At 43.4% G+C, this 19630-nt stretch overlaps 1 protein-coding gene across 4 annotated transcripts; it reads right to left on the reverse strand.

Moving 5' to 3' along the window:
- Window positions 1-903: 903 nt before the first annotated feature.
- Window positions 904-13363, reverse strand: LOC122619792. 4 transcript variants are annotated; one of them, XM_043796930.1, is made up of 6 exons: window positions 13168-13363; window positions 4450-4511; window positions 3527-3684; window positions 2044-2270; window positions 1659-1971; window positions 904-1594 (listed from the first exon to the last, which is right to left on the reverse strand). In XM_043796930.1, the coding sequence occupies exons 4-6, from the start codon at window positions 2255-2257 to the stop codon at window positions 1108-1110; spliced, it is 1014 nt and encodes a 337-aa protein (XP_043652865.1). In that variant the 5' UTR covers window positions 2258-2270; window positions 3527-3684; window positions 4450-4511; window positions 13168-13363; the 3' UTR covers window positions 904-1107. The 4 variants fall into 4 exon arrangements, with proteins under 4 accessions (XP_043652865.1, XP_043652861.1, XP_043652863.1 ...); XM_043796926.1 differs by having other exon boundaries at window positions 3527-3849; XM_043796928.1 differs by having other exon boundaries at window positions 3527-3849; window positions 13207-13286.
- Window positions 13364-19630: the final 6267 nt, after the last annotated feature.

A 19630-nucleotide genomic window follows, 5' to 3' on the forward strand; every position in this document is an offset into this window, starting at 1 on the left:
AAAAAAGGAGTAAACAAGGGGGCAACGCACATAGAAATGGCCTAAAGGCCCCACCCAGTTTGGCCAAATGGAGTTGTGCCTACTCAGACGTCATTCGGCATTCGCCTTCGCCGCCATTCCGACTGCGGGTTCCAGTTATCCCGGCACACATTCTGGCCATATACCGGGAATGGTGGAGCGTTGGACGTCCCACGACATCGATCAGCATCCGAAATGGAAACACCTCCAGTGATTCTGGGTGGCCTTAAAGACAGGCGTAAATTTTAGGTGGTAGATAGCTTATTAGCATGGTCAGCTATCCATTGCATTCTTCATGGCCTCCAGTTCAACTGGCTGGAATTGGCATTCCTCTAAGGAACTATTTCCTTGGGTTAGTAATCAAAGTTTAGCTTGAGTTGTAGCTTCAAGGGCCGAAGGAGGAAGCTTTTAGAAGCTTTTGGGTTGGTTCTGGCATACAGAAAGTAATAAAACTTAAGGACCTTTTTGTTTGCTTTAAGTTTGCCAGGGGAAAAATATATATGTATATCATCATAGGCGTTATTCTCGAGCCCTAAAGCGGGCAGATTACCATTGTGTAAGACAATGAAAGCATACTATGCCCCTTTGGAGCTCGGAGATGAGCAAGGGGCTCGCAGACTTAAAGACGTTCATATCCGTGGCAACGGCATAATTGCGTCTCATCCCATAGAAATATGTATGCATTTGCATTTGAGTTGACGCCTTAATGAAACCATGATGGGAATTATTGTTTAAAATATGTATGGTCCTTTATGTAGGATTTATAGGATTCTATACCATTACAGACGTGCATCTTACAGATAGAGTATTATGCTTTTGCCGAATCTGAAAATTAATCAATTTTGGATTAGTCGACCCGTTCCCCTGCCTTTAAAACAAAGCAAATGTGTGTATTTTTCCATTATGTTAATAAATGAAATGCTTGTATCTTCCACCCCGGTTACTGCGAGGCTAGAAGACTCAAAAGAGTATAATTAAATCATAAATGGAGTAATCGAATTTGTCATTAATGCGGCTATTATGCTATATGCATAGATGTAGACACGCGTGCCAATATCCCTACCCGTAATTTAAAAGTGCAACTTAAATCTACTCGTCCTCCTCCTGCGACTCGCTGCTCTGATCAACCGGATCGACCTGATCCGCCTTTCGTTTGCTGCCGCTTTCCTCGTTGCGAAGCGAGGACTGGACCAGTTCGCGGGTGAACTTCTGGACCAGGCGCAAGGCAGTGGGCGCTGGCATATCGCAGAGGGAGTGGCACATGAACTCGCCGAATCCCCGGAATTTGGCGTACGCTGCTGGCAATGGGGCTAGAGGTGGTGTTGGATAGAATCCCGATATCGACAGACCGTCGTCGACTCGACGCTTCGACGGATGATCGTCCAGCGCCTGTGCTCCACGCTTATTACTTCTCATGGGATTAACAATCGGACTACTGATGATGTACTCCGGCTGGTGGTTTTGTTGTCGTCGGTGATAGCTTTCCGCAAAGTGATTGTAGCTCTTGCCATTGGGCATTTCACCATTCGCGGACCGCTGGCCTTTGTTGGCTTCGTCAGAGGAATTCAGGGGAATCCTAAAAAGAAATTACGTCTTGTCATTAGGAAATGGTGTTAAGCCACAATGGATTATGAACTCACCCCAGCACTGTGGTCACGGGAAGCGCCTGCTCGCAATCAAAGATCTCGCAGTCGTCCTCCAGTTCGTCCTTAATGCTGGTCAAATGCCCGTTGCTGTCGCTCCGGCAATCGTCCACCTCGTATGTCTCCTCATCATCCTCCTTTACGCTCATGTTCTTAAAGCTGCGCCTGGGCCGTATGTGATCCCCCAGAAACTGGAGGCTTTCGAATAGAGGCCATTGTGAAGACTGTGTGGAAAGGCCATTCTCGACGCGTCGCTTCTCGATGTTATAGCGGTTCCTCAACGTGGTCATGCGTTCCCTTATACTGGTGGCTAAGAATCAAGATGGGAATATATCTAGAATTATTTTCCGCCATCTGAAACCGAATGAATCCCCTTGCTCACCATCGTAGCCCAGTTTGTGGGCTATCTCTTCCCATATTTGGGCCACATACAGCTTGTCCTTGAACCGCTTGTTGTTCCTATCATACAGCACTGAGTGCGATCGGTATTCCCGGATCAGACTCAGATCGAATTCGCCCGTTTGGGCGTATGTGGCTCGAGGCCGACCACGCCCCTTTGGCAGCTGCGGTGGATACAAGTGCGACAGGTGCTCCATTCCTCCTCCAGCCCTGTATTTATTATTTTGAGCAGAGAATAAGTTTTTATTTTCCATTTAAATAGTTTTTTTGTGATTTGTTAAAATTTTGAATATTCAGTTTTCTCTTTTTTTTTTTTAGTTAAATCCTGCATAATCGAATTATTCCAGGCGAACTGACTTAAAAAACTAAAAAATTAAAAATAAATATTCCACAAGAAAACTTTAATGATCATATTCTTTATATTTTAGCCACTCTTTTTCTAAATAATATTTGCTGCTGCACAAAGGTCTAAAAAAAAAGTTAATCGATCCAGCGAAAGAAAAGAACACAAGAAAGAAGGCACAGTTTTGAGGATATACATACACACTTACTTAGTTACCGGTTTTTCAACAAAAGGGAGCATAAACAATTAAAAAACAACGTCTGGCAGAGAAGAAGAAGACTATACAACGAAGCATTGGTGCGTTGAGAACTAGTGGATTTTCGTTAGGCAGCTTGATCTTTTTTTGCTGGGTGGATCGTATCCTTTATCGTAATCACTTCGATAAATCGATGGTCCGTTAAGGGTTTCAGTCTACACAATGATGTGTCTATAAAGATTGAAGCAGCATAATAGCTAAGCAACATACTAATTTGGACTTCGGTCGGGTATTACTACTGACAAAATCAAGGCTAGTTAGTAATTGAATTTAACGATAAACGACCGATAAATCGATGCTTGCCATCCCTAATCTGCATCCGCTTTCACGACATGTACATGCATTTTACACAGCCGCAGCCGTTTACATGTATATATACGCGTGCGTAGGTGTGTATATAAAACAAAACTGCATCTTCAGTACGCTCCGTCTCCCTCTAACGCTCATCTGTGGTGCTAAGCGAACGACGCGCACTGTCGGCGTCGACGCCAGCAGCGCAATAAAAACAAAGCCAGCGAATACCGTAAAAATATCAAACTACCCAAAATAAAAAAAAAAAAGTACAGAAACGCGCTCGCAACTGCTTGATATTAATTTTAAGCGACGCCAGCTGCGCTGCTCCGCTCTCCTCACACAGATAAACATAAAGAGTCGCCTTATAAACTTTAAATAAACAATTGCAGACTACCACTAATTTACGTTGTGCGAACGGAATAATTAAATAACAAAACAAAAAAAAGAGCAAAAAAAAACTAAAATACAAAGTAAGCAGACATTACTGAGTTATTGAGAAACGGATATTATTTTTGGCTGCCTGGCAATATCGAATTAACAAATATCTTAATTTATTTTTATAGATTTACTCACCTCGGGAAATACAATTTAGATTCGCCTCAGGTTGGTTTTAGTGTGTATTTTTATTTTTATACCTATTAAAACGCGCGCTCTTTGCTCCGCCTTGCGCTTGGGTTTGCGTCTGCTTTCTAGTAGCTGGCTATTATGGCTAACTGTAGCTGTGGCTGTTACTTTAAAAAATCAATATAGACGTAAATAAATTAATTAAGATTGCCTGCGCAACACACGACGACGCTCCGCCAGTGCGATGTTCGCCGCTCTCTTTCGCTCGCGATGCTCTGTCTTTTTGCCTGCACGCACAACTAGTCGCTGTGAGAATATTTTTTAAACTGAAACTGAAAAAATTTTTTATTTTTATATTTTACGAATTACGGACGAGGCAAGCCGCAAGAGAGCGGCACTCACACAGAGACAGGCACTCACACAGACACACAGCCACACGCACACGCGCGCACCCACCCTCTCGCTCACACAGGCGCCGAACCCCATGTAGTAGAGATGCGAGCGTGAGGCGATTTCTTTCGCGCGTGACCGCCGACTTTGAACATGTAGTCAAACAAGATAGCATCACTCGTATTTCTGCTACGTTCGGTTGGTATTATTGAATTTATCAGTTATAACTTTTTATTTTCATTCATTTTGAACTGCATTACACCATTGCGACACTTTTTACTCGTTGCACAGACCAATCAATTGCACATCTCTAGCAGACAGCCAACCGGGTGGCAGCGCTGTCCACTCAAATAAAAGTGGCAACCACGAGTCGGACATTTTCATAACGGAAAAGGGTTGAAAAGTACCAGAATAGCGCGCGCGTTTGGGATATTTTTAAATATCGAATGTAACTATGAATTCTAGGAATATACGAGTATGAGCACGAATTGAAGATGATGGAATACAAATAAGGACATAGAACAAACAGAAAGCAAACTCACCTGAATATATACTATTATATAAATAAAATTTCACACATGTTCTGGTATTGCAAACTTGAGATCTGAAACAACAGAAAGTATTTCATAAGTAAATATTCATGGCATGGCTTTAGTAATAATAATAATAATAATAATAATAATAATAATAATAATAATAATAATAATAATAATAATAATAATAATAATAATGGCATTTTAGCTGTTTATTACAAACCGCCCATAGGCCGGGACAAGTGCAATGTTTATTCAAAATGCAAAACGTTGACACCTTCCCGTCCTACGGGAAATTCATATTTATATTCGACCGAAAACAAGATCACGAATATTGAGTTTCAGCAAGTACAGGGAACATCTTGATAAAGACTCAAAAATAATACCATCAACAGGTAGGCAGGTAGGCAAACAATAGGAGCACTGATCAAAGCCCAAAAATCTCAAAATCTCGAATTTCAAAAGCAGAGTACAAAAAATAAGCAGCAGTTCATATTAAATTTCCGCCCCTACTTGAGTGTCCTTTGTGCGGGTCTGTGAAATGCCCAACAATAGTCCTGGGTCGAGTCCTCGAGGGAGGAGTGGGAGTTTCGAATAGCATTGGATCGGGGATCGGGAGCAGGTAAAACTAAACCCTGGACAAAATCAAGCGTTAAATGCCTTTTACTTACGCCTCACATCATTTCGCAAGAGGAAGCTTGTATGTATGTGAAAGTATGCTGCGGGGTCCATTAACAGTTGGCTAACATCAACAAAATTTGAAATCCAAAGCGTGACAAATTCGTAGAAACCAGAAACACTCGGAGGCGGACAACACAAAAAAAAAGAGATGAACAAATCTGCTGAGCGGAAGAATTGCCAGGGCAGCAAAAAGAAGTCTACCGAAACACACCCGCGCTACCCCTTTTTCCGGGCTTTTCCAGAGATTCTTTACGGCTTCAACGGTTTCGGAGCCTCAGCGTATTTTGCTTATCTGCCCCAAATGAAAACTACCATATAATAATACTAATAATATCTCTTGCGGGGGGAGAAGAGAGGCGGAGTAAAGAAGCGGAGCTTTGCTCGGTATTTGTTTATTTGATCGCTGCTGGCGGCGCTTTTCGTGGCCCAAGACGGCATTAGGTTTTAATGTTGTTACCCTGCGACACAAAAACGAATTCCGCACTGAACAAGCGCTGCAATAAATTCATATTTATTTATTTTTGTTAGGCAAATACGCCCCCAACGGCACGAAGACTCTCCTCAGTCTTCGGGCGCTTCTGCCCTCGCCTTCTCCATTCAGCAAACGAAAGGAAAGGCCCAGCAGAGACCCCAAGTCCGAGTCTTGGAGATCGGAAAGCGGAAACGCAAATAGTAGACGCACGATAAAAAAAAAAGAGCTGAGCCAGTAGAATGAGCAGAGAACAGAAACAGCACGGCACATAAATTTGAAATAACTAATAATTCATTGAAAAAGCTGCCAGCGAATGGGGCAGGCACTGGGGGAAAAACTGGAGTGACTCCGGCGGTGGGGATCAAGTAATAATATTTGCTCAAGCCAACAGCTGACAAGTCAGCAATAACACACACTTCTCTCGATATCGCGATCAGAAATCCCCGCGAGAATCGAAGGCGCGCGAGTTTGGAAAGAGGAGGCCTTTCGGTTTTGGGCGATGGAAATATATGTTGGGGGCTGGGAAGAGACGCACATAATAGCCAGTTTGCAATTCGCCAAGATGTAGGAAAAGGTAGATTAATTGCAGAGCTTTTCAAACACATCCCATTTGGATATCTATTATTTGAATTCATCTACTACGGCGCAATTGTCCATGGCTACTCATTGCTTGTGTATATCTTCTCCTTTTCTCACATTTATTTAAAATGCCCATTTGTCTTTTCTATGGGGTTTCTCTTTGCACATCTGCGCTCATTAAGGGCATTCAGAGTTCGGTTAGCGGGCCTTTCTCCTGCACATTTATGATGGCTATTTCTCCGCCTCTGCGGAAGACTTGCCAGCTTTTTTCGTTGCCCGTTGGTCTGTTCTAGTTCGAGTAGAATCGTTTTTAATGACTCGAGAGCAGGAGCCGCAGTGCCAAACCAAACCAAACCAAACTTAGGAAAGCATCGAAGCCTTCGATGGCAGCCAGGGATAAGTGAACGGGAATGGTCATGGATGGCCATGAGACTTCCAGCCAAAAACCGTTTGCATTTCCCATTGTTGATGTACTTGTTGCTTCTTTGAGGGAAAGAGCTACAGTGGACGCAACTGGAGTTGATCAAACTCCTAAAAGCCAAATAGTGTTCGCAATTACAATTATTTCATGAAGCGTTTCAATCTCTATAGACTCGCGATAGGATGTGCAATAGTTTAATGTGCAAATAAGACATCTGTCTTATTCAATAATATAATCAATAATATAATTTTTTTTTCAGTAATAAAATAATAAATGACTAATAAGCAAGAAAAGTTCCTTCCATAGAGTTTCCACTGTAGATCGAGCGAGGGCCGCGAATAAAAATAACTGTATTAAATGGGCCCAGGACCAGTGAGAAAGGTCTGCCGCCTGAGAAGCGAACCTCCGCTCTTGGCTGTTACAATTTCTAGGCTCCGGCCGAGGCTCTCGGGTCGCCAGACTTGGCCATCGTTTTGGCCATGGTCGAAGGAACCTGTTCCTCCTGTTGGAGGGGGGAGGAAGGGAGGGGGGGCCCAGCAGCAGATCGCGCAAAAGGCGTTCCAGAGATGCGGACTGGGCCGTGCCTGGCTGTCTCATCTGTTGTCTATTTGGCAGGCTCCAACTTCTACCAATTGCTGGGGGCCTGTTCGCAAGTGCAACATGTTGCCAGCAACATTTGTTGCCTCGGCAAACACTCACAGATTTGATTTGCTCTTGCTTCCAATTCTTCTACATTTGCCAAGCTATTTTTTTGGTTGGTTTGTTTTTGCAGCAGCCGCCGCAGCAGCCACAGCAGCGTAATCGAAATGCAATTAAGATGCGGCTACAGAGTGCTGCAGAATTTTTGACTCGCACTCACCAAAGGAGCGAGAACGTGGCTGCAATTTATATTCCCGGACAGATTTTTAGAAAGTAGCAGAGGAGTTATACTCGAGTCCAGACCAAAGTCAAAGTCAAAGCCAATGCCAAGACCAAGACCAACCCATAGTGCCATTCGAAAGCCGTTGACGTGGAGAGGTGAGCCCGATCCCGATCCCGATCCCGAAATGCGGCTTAGAACGATCTCGGTGGATTGTAGACTCACTCTGTTGGTATTCGTATGTGGCATAATTAAAGGGTTACGCCACGGCCACGCCAATCTTCATTCGATATGTGGCGATCTGTTCCCGTCCCCTGCTTTTTTCTCTTCTCCTCTCCACTCTGCTATGCTCCACTCTGCTGTAGAATTCAGTTCTGTAGAATTGTGTGGCTGATATGCATAACGGTGGTTTAATATGAGTTGGCGCACTAAGAGCGACTGCGCCACAAGTGGGCATGTCTCCGGTGATCCAACCCCTTTTTTTTGTTTTTCTATTCCATCCTTGCACTGGGAAAAAGTCTCATTTGACTTGCAGAAAAAACTATCTCAAAGAATTTGACTCGGAAGTAACGCTTAGGATGATAAATTCAAGTGAAATGAATTGTAATTGAAGAGGCTGACTAAAGAAATGCAAATGGAAGAATAGAGCCCGCAAACATTAGATTCGGTTTAAAAAAAAAACACCAAACAAGCCTGGGAACAGCGAATTTGATTTTTCGTAACCCTGAGCAAATTAATTTCCTGAAACTACCCTGAATAATTTTTGAAATTTTCCCTCAATGTAAGAGGCTTCTCTTGTAAGTCGAAGCACATTCATTTCGTTGATATCGTTATGGCATAATATGGGCCACTCTCCCTGGACGTGTGCAGTCATCAGTCCAAATGGTCGGCCATCAGCGCATCGTTTATTGGGGTTTGCTCCACGAGTTCTCCAATTGATTGCCCACATCTGTGGTGGCTGAGGAAATCTGAAGGAATCTTCGCCAGACGCACGAGGATGACCAGAAATTATTGTTCATTGCGAGAACGTGGTTTCGAGTGGTAGTCTCTGTTTAATGGCATCAAACTTTAAAAGCAGCCAGTGTCTCATGGCAAATAACCACACTCAACTGGAATTTTGACTCGATTCCATTACGCTGGATTGCAAAATAAAAATTATCTCATTTAATTTCCTACTAGACAGGTGCAGATTTGCCAACAAATTCTAACAGCCAACTATCTTTATCTTTTTGCTGGTTGGTGCGATATCCTGCTTCTCTAAAATGAGTGTGTTTTTGCAGCTTATGGATTCCGGCTTTTTCTAAGAACTATGATATCTCAATTTGTAGTTTCATTCATATCAAGAATATGATTAATTTAAGAATTGTTTCACTTTATACAGTTCCACTGGGGAATTGTCTTTGGAGAATTGGGAATTAACCGGACATGGCATTGAAAAGTTGCATGAGAATTCGCAATTTCGAATTCAACTTGTATACATTCGATTAACTGAACTTTTTGCGATAACCAAGTAAGAGCTCTAAAAAGCTGTCTTCACTTTACGCTATAGCAGAATGTCAGAATCGTGTCATAAAATCATACACCTTTTGCAGGACGCAACGCGTAGTGCGTAATCTTTTCATGGCATCTCCCCACAAAGTTTCTCATTATTTCGCGAATGTGTAACCAAATGTTATTATCCGCTAATTGCCAAATAGTTTGGCGTATCTCGTTAGCAATGGCAGGCAGATTGCCGACTGAAGACTAAAGACTAGAGACTGAAGACTGGGCCTGGACGAGGCTACAGCTACAACGGCTCAATTACTCCGCGTCTTCAGTGGCTCACAATCGGGGCGCTGAAGAAATCGGGCTTGTTGCCAAGGAGTCTTCGGTCTAATAGCTAATGATCGGCGGTAAATATGCGCCATCTTAATCCCCCCGTCGTACCCTGATCATCAGCATCTTTATAGCGAACGAAATCCCGAAGACCGAATGGGGCCAAGTTCTCACACAAATTAAAATTGCTATTCTCTTTTATTTTCGGGCTGTGTCTACGCAAATGTGTAGGGTATGGATTGCGGTATGGGTTGCTTCGAGTGGCATCTCTTCGAGAAGAATTTAAGCCTCGAATTTCGCGGAGGGGAGACCGAGCTAAGCAAAATTTTAAGCTTGTGCTTCATAGTTATATGGGGCATACATCCATGTGTATGTGCTTATGTATGTTGCCCCGTGTTAGGTATTCGATAGCGCCAATTTGATATGGCGGCCAGGAGCACAAATTAAGTTTCCCAGAAACGAAGAATACTACCTGAACAGCGTAGAATCCCCATCCCCATCCTCCATTCTTCTGGCACTGGTACTGGCAGTGGCAATGGCAATGGCAGCGGAGTGTTATCTTCCTTGGCTGCGAGTTTTATGTCTGCTCAGATCGTAAAGCAGTTAGCGACGCTATAAGGAAGAGAATCTCTCAAAAAGAAAGTTGGCAACACAACGCAAATAAACTATGTAAAGTGGCTTATCCCATGGAGAGAAAGAAGCCAAAGCGAATAAGATGTGTTGCGGCAGGAACTTCATTTTGCTCAGCGGTGTGTTTTTAATGTCCCCCATCCCCCGAAGATAGTTAAAGGAAATTAATGAGTAGTAAAAGCGAAACGAACGGGCCAAGTTGCCAAAGAGAGAGACGATCCACTCAGAGACCGCAAAAGCGAAATCAATATCCAATCATTAATCGTTAACTAATTCCATGAATTCTGCCCGACTTTGGGATCCCATCCCCGGGTCCAGCATTTTTTGGTCAGGTCCGTCTGTATTCGGTCTGCCTTTGCCCCATTTACCAAGTTCCAAAAACGCAACCAGACATGCCACACTAAAGACATATATTTATGCCCCGAAAGCAACTTTTGGCGTATTTAGAACAGCAACAACAACAAACAGCGGCGCACAAAAAAAACAGAAATATCAAGATAAAAATATTTTTCGGGCGGCCCTTTGTGGCTCTTCGATGGGACAGTGGCTACACTGCAAAATATCACTCAGTCATACGGTCAAATACGTTTTTCTAACAACCCAGAATATTGTCAAAAACATGTATGTATGTCTAATAGTCCAGAACCCCTCTAAGTGTTTTTAGTTAAGGTGGCATGCCATGTCAATGTTAGTCTGGATTGTTTCCGGTGTATTGGTCCGCCTAAACCAAGTATTTGCTGATTGCTGCTTTGTTGTTGTTATCGCTGTGGCGCGTCTCAAGTCTGGAGTCGTCTCTTTTGGCCCTCTTCAGGGATCTTCTTCTGGGATCTGGGATCTGGGATTTCCTCCCTCCACACACACGCGTTTTGAATTCGATTTGCCGATTGCCGTTTGCTTCTTGGCGAGATTTCGATTTCGTCGGCAACAACGGCAAACGGGCCTCGACCATGAAACAATTTTATATTTTTGTGCAGAAAAAACGAAGATCAATAAAATTTTACCGACAACTGTATTTCGTTCAGACGAAGTAGAGTAGAGGGCCCTAAAATTAGTGACCAAATTGTCAAAGTGTGGACCCATGAGAGGGGGTGGCTGTAGGGGGGTCACATTTTTGGTTACAGTAATCAGGCCAAAATCGGACAAAGAGAAGTCGAAATGAAGCAGCTGGTAAAAATTTGAACTTCATTTTTTGTAGAATCCGAAAGTGATACAATAAAATGTTGAAATTATTTATTTGGGAAATGGGGAGCTATGTTGCGTATGGAGGTTATGATGACTCTGTGGGAAATTTATGCGGCATAAGGCAGATTGTGACCGATTGATATGGAATACGATAAATGCTTACATGACCTAGAAAAATTGTTTAATTAGTTGTATAGGGAAGAAATGTGTGTGTAGAAGTAGTTTTTCTGTAGCATTTTTCTTGATTTTCTATTATCTGCATTTGAGTTGAAAAGGTCCAAAAGTTTTGCCTATCAACTGTGAACCGAAAACACACACGAAAAGAAAGTTGCCCCAAGGCCTGGTGCATAATTCTGTAGAAAAGCGAAGAACACGAAGGCTTTGAAGGAAGAGGGGGTGAGAAGAGGGGGCGCCGTGTGAGTTCCTGCAGAATCCGCTGCAAGAAAGGTGCTCCAGCAACAACGACAACAACAAGAACCAAGAACGATTCCCAGAAACGAGAGTGTGTGGGAGGCGGAGAAGGTGGAGTTGGAGAATTCTTCCAAAGGAGCAAGAAGAGCGAAGAATAGGGGCCGTCACTAATGAATTTGTATGCAGAGACCGCAATGATTTGGCACAAAAACAAAAGCAACAGTAACGGAAATGCGAGGATTAAAAAAAAAAAAAGAGAGAAAAGGAAAACGCGGGTCCAACGCGAACATTTTGTGAAATTAGTGCAGACAGTCGAAAAACGCACCTTTTATGTTTTGTAGCCTCTCTTCACATTTTACGATTGCCAGTTGTTTCTTTTTCCATGATTTTTGATTTATGCAAAAGCAATAAAAATTATTATAATGAAGGCGCTGACATGGCTGATGGCCAGAGCAAAAAGCATGCACTGAGAGAAATGGCTTATACGAATGGCCACAAAATCAACGTACATCAAAATGATGTATTCAATCGTGCGATTCTTTTAAAAAACAGTAGTTTATGTTTTATTCTATTACGGCAGATAACGTAATTAACCTAGTTTTTTAAAACTATAACTGCATGGGAAAAGAATTAATTAAGATCCTCCCATTTTATGTCTGTGTAGGCGAAGAACAGAGTTGGCGACACGTGATGATTGTGGGGATAAGGAGAAGAACTGGGGGCGATGACGATGCTGATGTTCCTTGTCCGTTACTTTAACTTTACTTGCTCTCTCTCCCGCGCTGGGGCTCATGTTAAAAAACAAATAAAAGTACAACAAAAATGAGCGCGAAGAGCATGAGTCAGAATGTTTGTTTGACTTCTGCACAAAGAATGGCTTCTTATTTCTTTGTGCTTCTGGCCTCCCCCCTTCGAAGTGCAAAGGCAAAAGCACATGTATGTAAATAAATCAAAAGGCGACAGGAAAATCGCCATTTTCCCCGCCTTTATGCACAATCATTTGGGCGCAAAAAGCCTTTTTAGCGAAGCGCTTTAGTTTAACTCCTAACTCCATAACTATGAACTATTTTGATGGTCAGCATAAATTCTTCACCTTTTTGCCGTAATTATCTACAAGGGAGAGAGAGTCACTCCTCGCGGCTGCGCCCAAAAACGGTTAAACATAAAAAAACTAACGGCAGTTTTATAACGCTGCTCTTGGGAACTGGGAAGATTACCTTTTGGGAGGCTGCGCCAAAAATGAGCGGAAAATGCCCGCAAAAAGAGTGGGCGCAGAGAGATCCCCGAAGATGATACACAAGCAATCAAAAGAAATGCAACGGCCTCTTCGCGCTCCTCATCCTTCTTCTCCTTCCTCCTCCTCTATTCCAACTTCACCCATTTCTTCCTGCACTTGCCGATGCACCGTTACGCGGAGTTGAGCCCGGGTTCAAGATCACCGCACCCAGCCAAATGTTTTTTCTGTTTTTTTTCTCCTTGGATTTTTTGGGCGCATTCTCCGCCTTGTCTCTTTGCACTTTTACACAGATTCTTTGGGGGATATTTCGTCGGTTTATGATGTTTCTTTCTTTTCCTTTAGTTGGTTATATTTTTATCTCTTTTTTTTGGAGGGCACTTGGGGACTAACGGTTCTGTTCTGCAGTTAACAAATAAAAATAGCGCGCGCACTCAACTCACCGACAAACAAACACGAGCACACAGAAATGTTTAACACACCATCGTCGTGCCGGAGGCTCAAGGCTTTAACTTCCTCGATCCGCAGTAACTTGGTCACTATTTACTTTTATTTTTTTTTATGTTCAATAGTAGTCAGGAGTTGGAAGGGTTTTTGAGCCACAACCGTCGCCGCCGATGGATTGCGCGCAATTGAATTTCCTCCACAGCGGCGACTCAGCTCATCGCCTCAACGAACTCAACTTCAGAACTCAAACTCGACTCTCTGCTCTCACTCCTGAATTTCTCTGCCGACGCGGGCAGAAGCAGCGGCTGCAAAAAGGAACGCAGCTCGCAAGGGTGGCAACATTTAGATACCCACTACTTGCCTTCTTAGGGGGATAGAGCGTTTGTGAGCGAAGTGACACTTCAAGTCCTGGACTTTTACGTTACCTAAACATAAAATGTAAGCTATGTGTGCTTTACTTTAAATATTTAAAAATGGGACGTTACGTTTATTTAAATATTTTAATAGTGATCGCTTTATCTAGTTGTTAGAAATCTTTAAATTTATTAGCGAGTTATACAAATTCACAAGAAACAACATACCCTTACTGTCAAAAAAACAAACGGTAACACAAGGCAGCAGCAGCTACAAGGCGACAGCGACAAGCTCGATCTTTGTTCTCTCTCTGCGCCGAATCGCTTGATACTCTCCCAGAAAGGACCAAAGGTTTCCCGAATTCGAACAAGGGTTCTGGAATGTCGTAGAACAGAGGGATGTTATGTCATACACGAAAGGGACTGTCTAAATAAGGATGCAGCCATTGATTTGAAGAATTTCAAAGGCCTCACTTAATGGATTTTGATTTTGATACTTTTAAAATAATACAAATTTATATATTTGTTTAGTTTATGAAATACATTTTGATACGTATACGATGGTTCTGCATAGAGGATCTTCTTTATATGATGTGAAGCATGTATATTAGAAAAGCTAAATGATTGCTTAGCCTCAACATCACCCATAGCTAACTCAACTTCCAATTCGAAAACGTCAACTTTTGCATCCTTCCGAAATGACTAGAAGATCCGCTAAGAGCTAAAACATAACGTTTAAACTAAGACAACGCCCGAAAAATGTTGTCCATCGAGTGAGGCCTTCTGCCAGCTAATGATCGCCCAGAGCGGGCTGGTAAAAGTTGCGAACCTTGGGCCCGGGGACAACTCCATTAGGGCGGCCCACATTCGGGGGCCAGTTGGTTTTGGTTTTCGTTTTGGTAGGTGAGCAGGTGCATCGGCGGCAAGCCCTCGATCGACCGAGAGTCGCTAAGAAAGTTGCGGCGCGTGGCTAGAGATCGATGAAGCAACCAGAAGACCCGCGCTGCCCGCATATCGCATCAGGACAATCGCCGAGGCACGAGGCATGTGCGGACACATCTGGAGTGGCACAGAGTCTCATAGTCACACCTTGAGCAGAGCTGATCGCTTGGCTATTAAAAAGTAACATTAAAATTGATTGCATTTCATTCAAGAAGATCCTTTTTCGGATCCTTCCTTCAGGAGGTTAAGGATTTATTGATAAGTACTATAAATCCATTGATACCGTTTATGATAACAACTACATATCACAAAAATATAACCAATAATGACTTTCCTATCTTCTTATTTGGCTTGTATCTTATGTTTTTATGATTATCTTCAAAGTGTTTTCCTCACTTATATAATAAGCACTGGAAATGTTTCAGCTTTTTGGCAGCACTATATACGAGTTGGAGCCGCAATTTAGCATAAATGAAAACTGAACTGAGATCGCCGATGGCCAGGGCATCATTAAACACATTAACAGACAGCAGACGATGGCGATGGCAGGTGATGCCAAACAGAGACAGGTTGGCAAACTGACTGAGTGGCTAAATGACTGACTATATGACTGACTGACTGGCTGACTGGCTGACTGACTGACTGACGGACTGAATGACTGACCAACTGAAGGAGCGACTAAGAGAGCGACTGAACGATCGCAATGGCAACTGTACACACAAACGGGCTCGAGTCGTTGGGGACTTTTAATGGGCTTAACCCGTGCCTCGAGGTCTCTTCACTCCGCCGACTCCACCGCACTCCTCTGTTAATTACAAAGGATGCGCCACAGGACAACATCTGCCGAATGCCAATTGATTCCCCAGCCCCTGGCTGTGTTAACAAATGAGCCGGATAAGTATAGAGATTAACTACATATTCACATATATAAATAAAACATAACATTGGCACATAAATTCAGTGGTCTTATATACTTTACTTTTATGACTACTTCAAAACATACTCGTGTTTATTAATATTCCATCATACGTTCCATAAGTATTGTATCATAAGTAACCATGAGGTCAAAGTTTATTTGCAAAGGAACCCCTATCGTGTGCTTAGTGGGTTAAGCTTTGGGCATGCCCGGCGCAGCTGTACCACAGTTTCCAGATCCTTCTGATCCTTGCGGCTTACGCACTCGCCCGCTTCTTCTTCTTTCCCTCGGTCCCTTTCCACTGCTGCTCCTGTTTGCCTGAATTTTCCACTTCTATTGTCAGGACGAAGGTATCGCAGAACGTTGCCATCGAAGGCCAACTATCCAGCGGCGAAACTAGTTTGCCACCTTTTGCGTCTTTGAGAACCGGTAACGGTACAAAGGTGCTGCCCCACCCACTTCCCTTTCGCCCATTTGCGAAGCGTTGGCAATGATGTTTTGATATGTTCTCCGTTTTGGCCAAGCAAGCAATCGCATAGCCGCCGAAACAAACCATGCCTAATGGTCTTAAGTCGCCCATTCTGACGAGTGCCTGCCTGGAAAGGAAAAATCGGAAACTCCATGCCATGGCATTTTCCTCCCCATTACATTATCGTTTACATGCCACCACCCCGATCGTGAGATATATGTTTATGTGCCCCGTCCCACAAACGGCGATCCCCTCTTCTTCGGTTTGCCCTCTGGCCCATTAAACAACCGTCGAACGGCTTTATTAATTCGCTGTAATTTGTTTATGTTTTCTAAGCAATTTGTTTTCCGCATGCGGCTGCCACAGTAGCACCCAGGGGGAACAAGGGGTTAAGGTTAACTGTGGGACACACAAAAATGATCGTTGCAACTTATCACCTAACATTTTCGGATCAGCTCATTGTTGGCACTTACATAAGTTACATAAGTCAATAGGTAACACGATGACTATCTTTACTTCTCAATAAAACTAACATAAATTATTGAAACCGAGTTAGCTTAGTTGCTCGATATAATTTACTCCTGACAATAAACCACTTTATAGGCTCGTTAATTTAATTTGCATTTTGTTTATTTGTATTACACACTTTGATTGTAAAATTTCCCTGTTGGCCAAACGGCGAAATGCGTAATTCAAAGTGTCAGCAAACATGGTCATAAATGTTGGTCCTTCTCTGGCATGTTTTTAATAAAGTTATAAATCTGAAATCAGAACATAAATGTGACATTGATCTACAACTGGTGAAAAGGGCGCTGTGTGTGAACCATTTCTTGTTTCTTGCCAAAATCGGCGAACAGAAGGTGATTTTTCAATACATATTTTGGGCAATCGTTTTCCTTTTGGCTTTCGTCGTGGCAGGCAGATAAACTTTATGACCACAAGAGAGCATCTAAAATAAAGCAAAGCAAATAAAATCGGACAAGAACAGCATGTGAACGATTGCAAATTACAAGCCCAAGCTCAATTCTGCTGGGAAGCATCTTTGTCTGCGTCTTCCGAAGACTAAAGACTGAAGACTGCAGACTGCTGACTGCAGAGTGTAGACTGCAAACTGCAGAGTGTAGACTGCAAACTGCAGAGTGCAGATACATCCGAGTATCTGGGGATCAGGACCAGGCCATTTCGCTGCTGTTGTCTTGGCCATGTTTTTGGAACGGCAGCTGCTTCTTTCGGCTTTCTGTCGTCATTACCAAAAGGAAGCTAAAGACAAACGGATATGCGCTGCACATCAAGCAACTGCTTTTTGCTGCCCCGTTTTTTTTTTATATTTTTGTATTTTTTCGGTGGTTATTGCATTGCTTTTTGGGCTTTTTTTCTCTTTTGGTTTCTTGGGCGAAAAATAAATTGTGCGACAGGTGCGACAACGACAGCCGTCGAAGAAGAAGAGCGGTCTCAAAACACAGAGATGCATCTTCGGACCAGAAGAGAGTCTTCCACACTGTAGAAAGGCTTTATACAATTTCCAAAACTGCATCCATAAGGTATAAGTCCTGCCTTCGAATTTCGTACTCTGAGAACCAGGTATACTTCGAAGTTGATCGACTTTTTGTGACAGTGCACCGGAACGATCGTAGCCGCAGGAAGCTTTTTGTGTGGGAGCGAAGCTTTGGCAGTGATTTCGGCTGCATGGGTCGTTTGTATTTCGGCCATTTTACAGCTGCAGCATCGATAATTGCCAGCCCGTCTTACAAGGACCCAAAAAGATGGTGATCACCAGATCACAAGAGCCAGGAATCAGCGGCAGCAGCTGTTACTTCCGCTCGAATGGATTGGAATGGGCCGACGCTGTGTAAGGGCTTCCACTTCGATTGGCGAGCGGCGATCGGCGATCAGCGATCGACGAGATCCTTGGCGCATTCATCGATCCTTTTTTCTAACGCTAATCCTGTAGACGAGCGGCAGACAGAGGATTTAGGACTACCTGTACCTGTTTTGGGCCTCACTACTCGACTGTTTTCACAGCGCTTCGGTCTGCATTTCGATCTTTATTTTGATCCGCTGCGGTGATCTACATGCATGAGCGAACCCACGATCCTCCTTCGTGGCCTATTGAATTAATGTGCGGCATTAGGCGGACCAACAGGTTTGGCTTAAGCCTTTCCGCTGAGCTCTTGGTACACATATACATATATACCTTTATATATACACATATCGGATCCTATGTGGTCTTGGGATTTCTTGAGTGAAGACCGCGCGGTGCGCTCACGTAGCTAATAGTGTCCTAAATAACAGGTGTGGAGTGATCGGTTCCACTATGATCCTTGCACCGATTCCTGGTAGATCACGTAGACCATTAATGAGAAATGAGTGCGATCTCTTTCTCTCTGTGAAATCCTCGGTACAGTTGCGTTCAGCGGTGTGGAGTGGTCGTGGTCGAAAGGCAAGTAAACAGGGCCAATGGCAGATGTTTGCATATCGCCAAAAGATCGGTGAGCATTTCTCCTCCTCAGCCTCTTGCTCATATTTTGCATTTCGAAGTGCAAACAGTAGAGGGAAAAAAATAAAAGCCGAAAGAAAAACAACATTTCGAGCACAATGCCAGCGCAAAGACAAAAGGACACTGGTCCTGCACATCCTGTCGTGATTTACGGTCCCTTCAAATGATCGATCTCGAGCGGCAAACAAATTTTTCGCTTGCGGCTTAGCCCAAAAAAGGACAATAGTAGCAGCAACGAAAACGAACCAAATCGATGCGATGGAAACCCCTCTGTGGAAAATTGCATCTACAGGATTCTACTTGCGCAAGACCGAATTTCACGACTCATTTGAGCCAAGGTGAAAGTATTTTTGATCGATCTCTCTGCAATTTGCAATCTTGTCCGTGGCGCAATAAAGTTGTTAGCGCGAATAACGCTCCCCAGGCAACTGGCCCATCCATCCGATCGATGGTGTGCAAATTTGGCATTATCACCCATATGGCGGTGAAGCGATCTAAGCGCGCCATCTTCCAGTAGTGAATCTTGATGGATTTGCATTCTCATTCTCAGCTGGGGGTTAAGCCGCCAGATCAGCGCGAACATCAGCTTGGTAGCGGGATTTAAAGGATTATAACATGTGAACACTCCTATTCGCTATAGAAAGTAAGTTAGAGGATGAAAAGCGGCATTTTAGTACACAAGATTTGAGTGGTTCAGCTACCAAGGAAGGTTATTGAGTGCGGTGTTGGCCAAAACGGGGGCGTCAATGAACTTGACCCACGCTTGGAGGTGAAGGTATCCCCAACTCGAAGCGAAGATGCCGCCGATCTCAGCCAATCTTCCACTGAGCTCCAATGATCGCTGTTGTTTTACGAGTGCTGATTTATTTGTTTGCAGTGCGATCACCTCTGTTTGCCCAATAACAACAGATGCCCCAACTTGAGTGCGACAAAAATGTAACAGAAATCGTATTTGCAGCGACTGGAAAGCAAATCAAGCGATCGCAAATCGAAATGGGACGCAAAGTTCAAGATCGCCAGAGAGTAGATCCTTTTTTTTTGCCTCTGTTTTATTTTGCGGTCCACTCAAGGGCGTCGGTTGAGATGATCTTGCAGTGCAAAAATTTTAAGAAATTTATGAGGATTTGCGTGTAAATTAAAATAATATTATGAAAATGAAAAGAAAATGCCGCCAATGAACTGGGCTTTTGTCTTTCGCGTTTCAGAAAGCCTCAAAAACTTCCGGTTTTTACAAAAATTCGATCGTCGTAATTTGATATGTTTATGCGTTTCGGGCGATTCG

Source organism: Drosophila teissieri, chromosome 3R, assembly GCF_016746235.2.
Source record: "Drosophila teissieri strain GT53w chromosome 3R, Prin_Dtei_1.1, whole genome shotgun sequence".
NCBI lineage: Eukaryota > Metazoa > Arthropoda > Insecta > Diptera > Drosophilidae > Drosophila > Drosophila teissieri.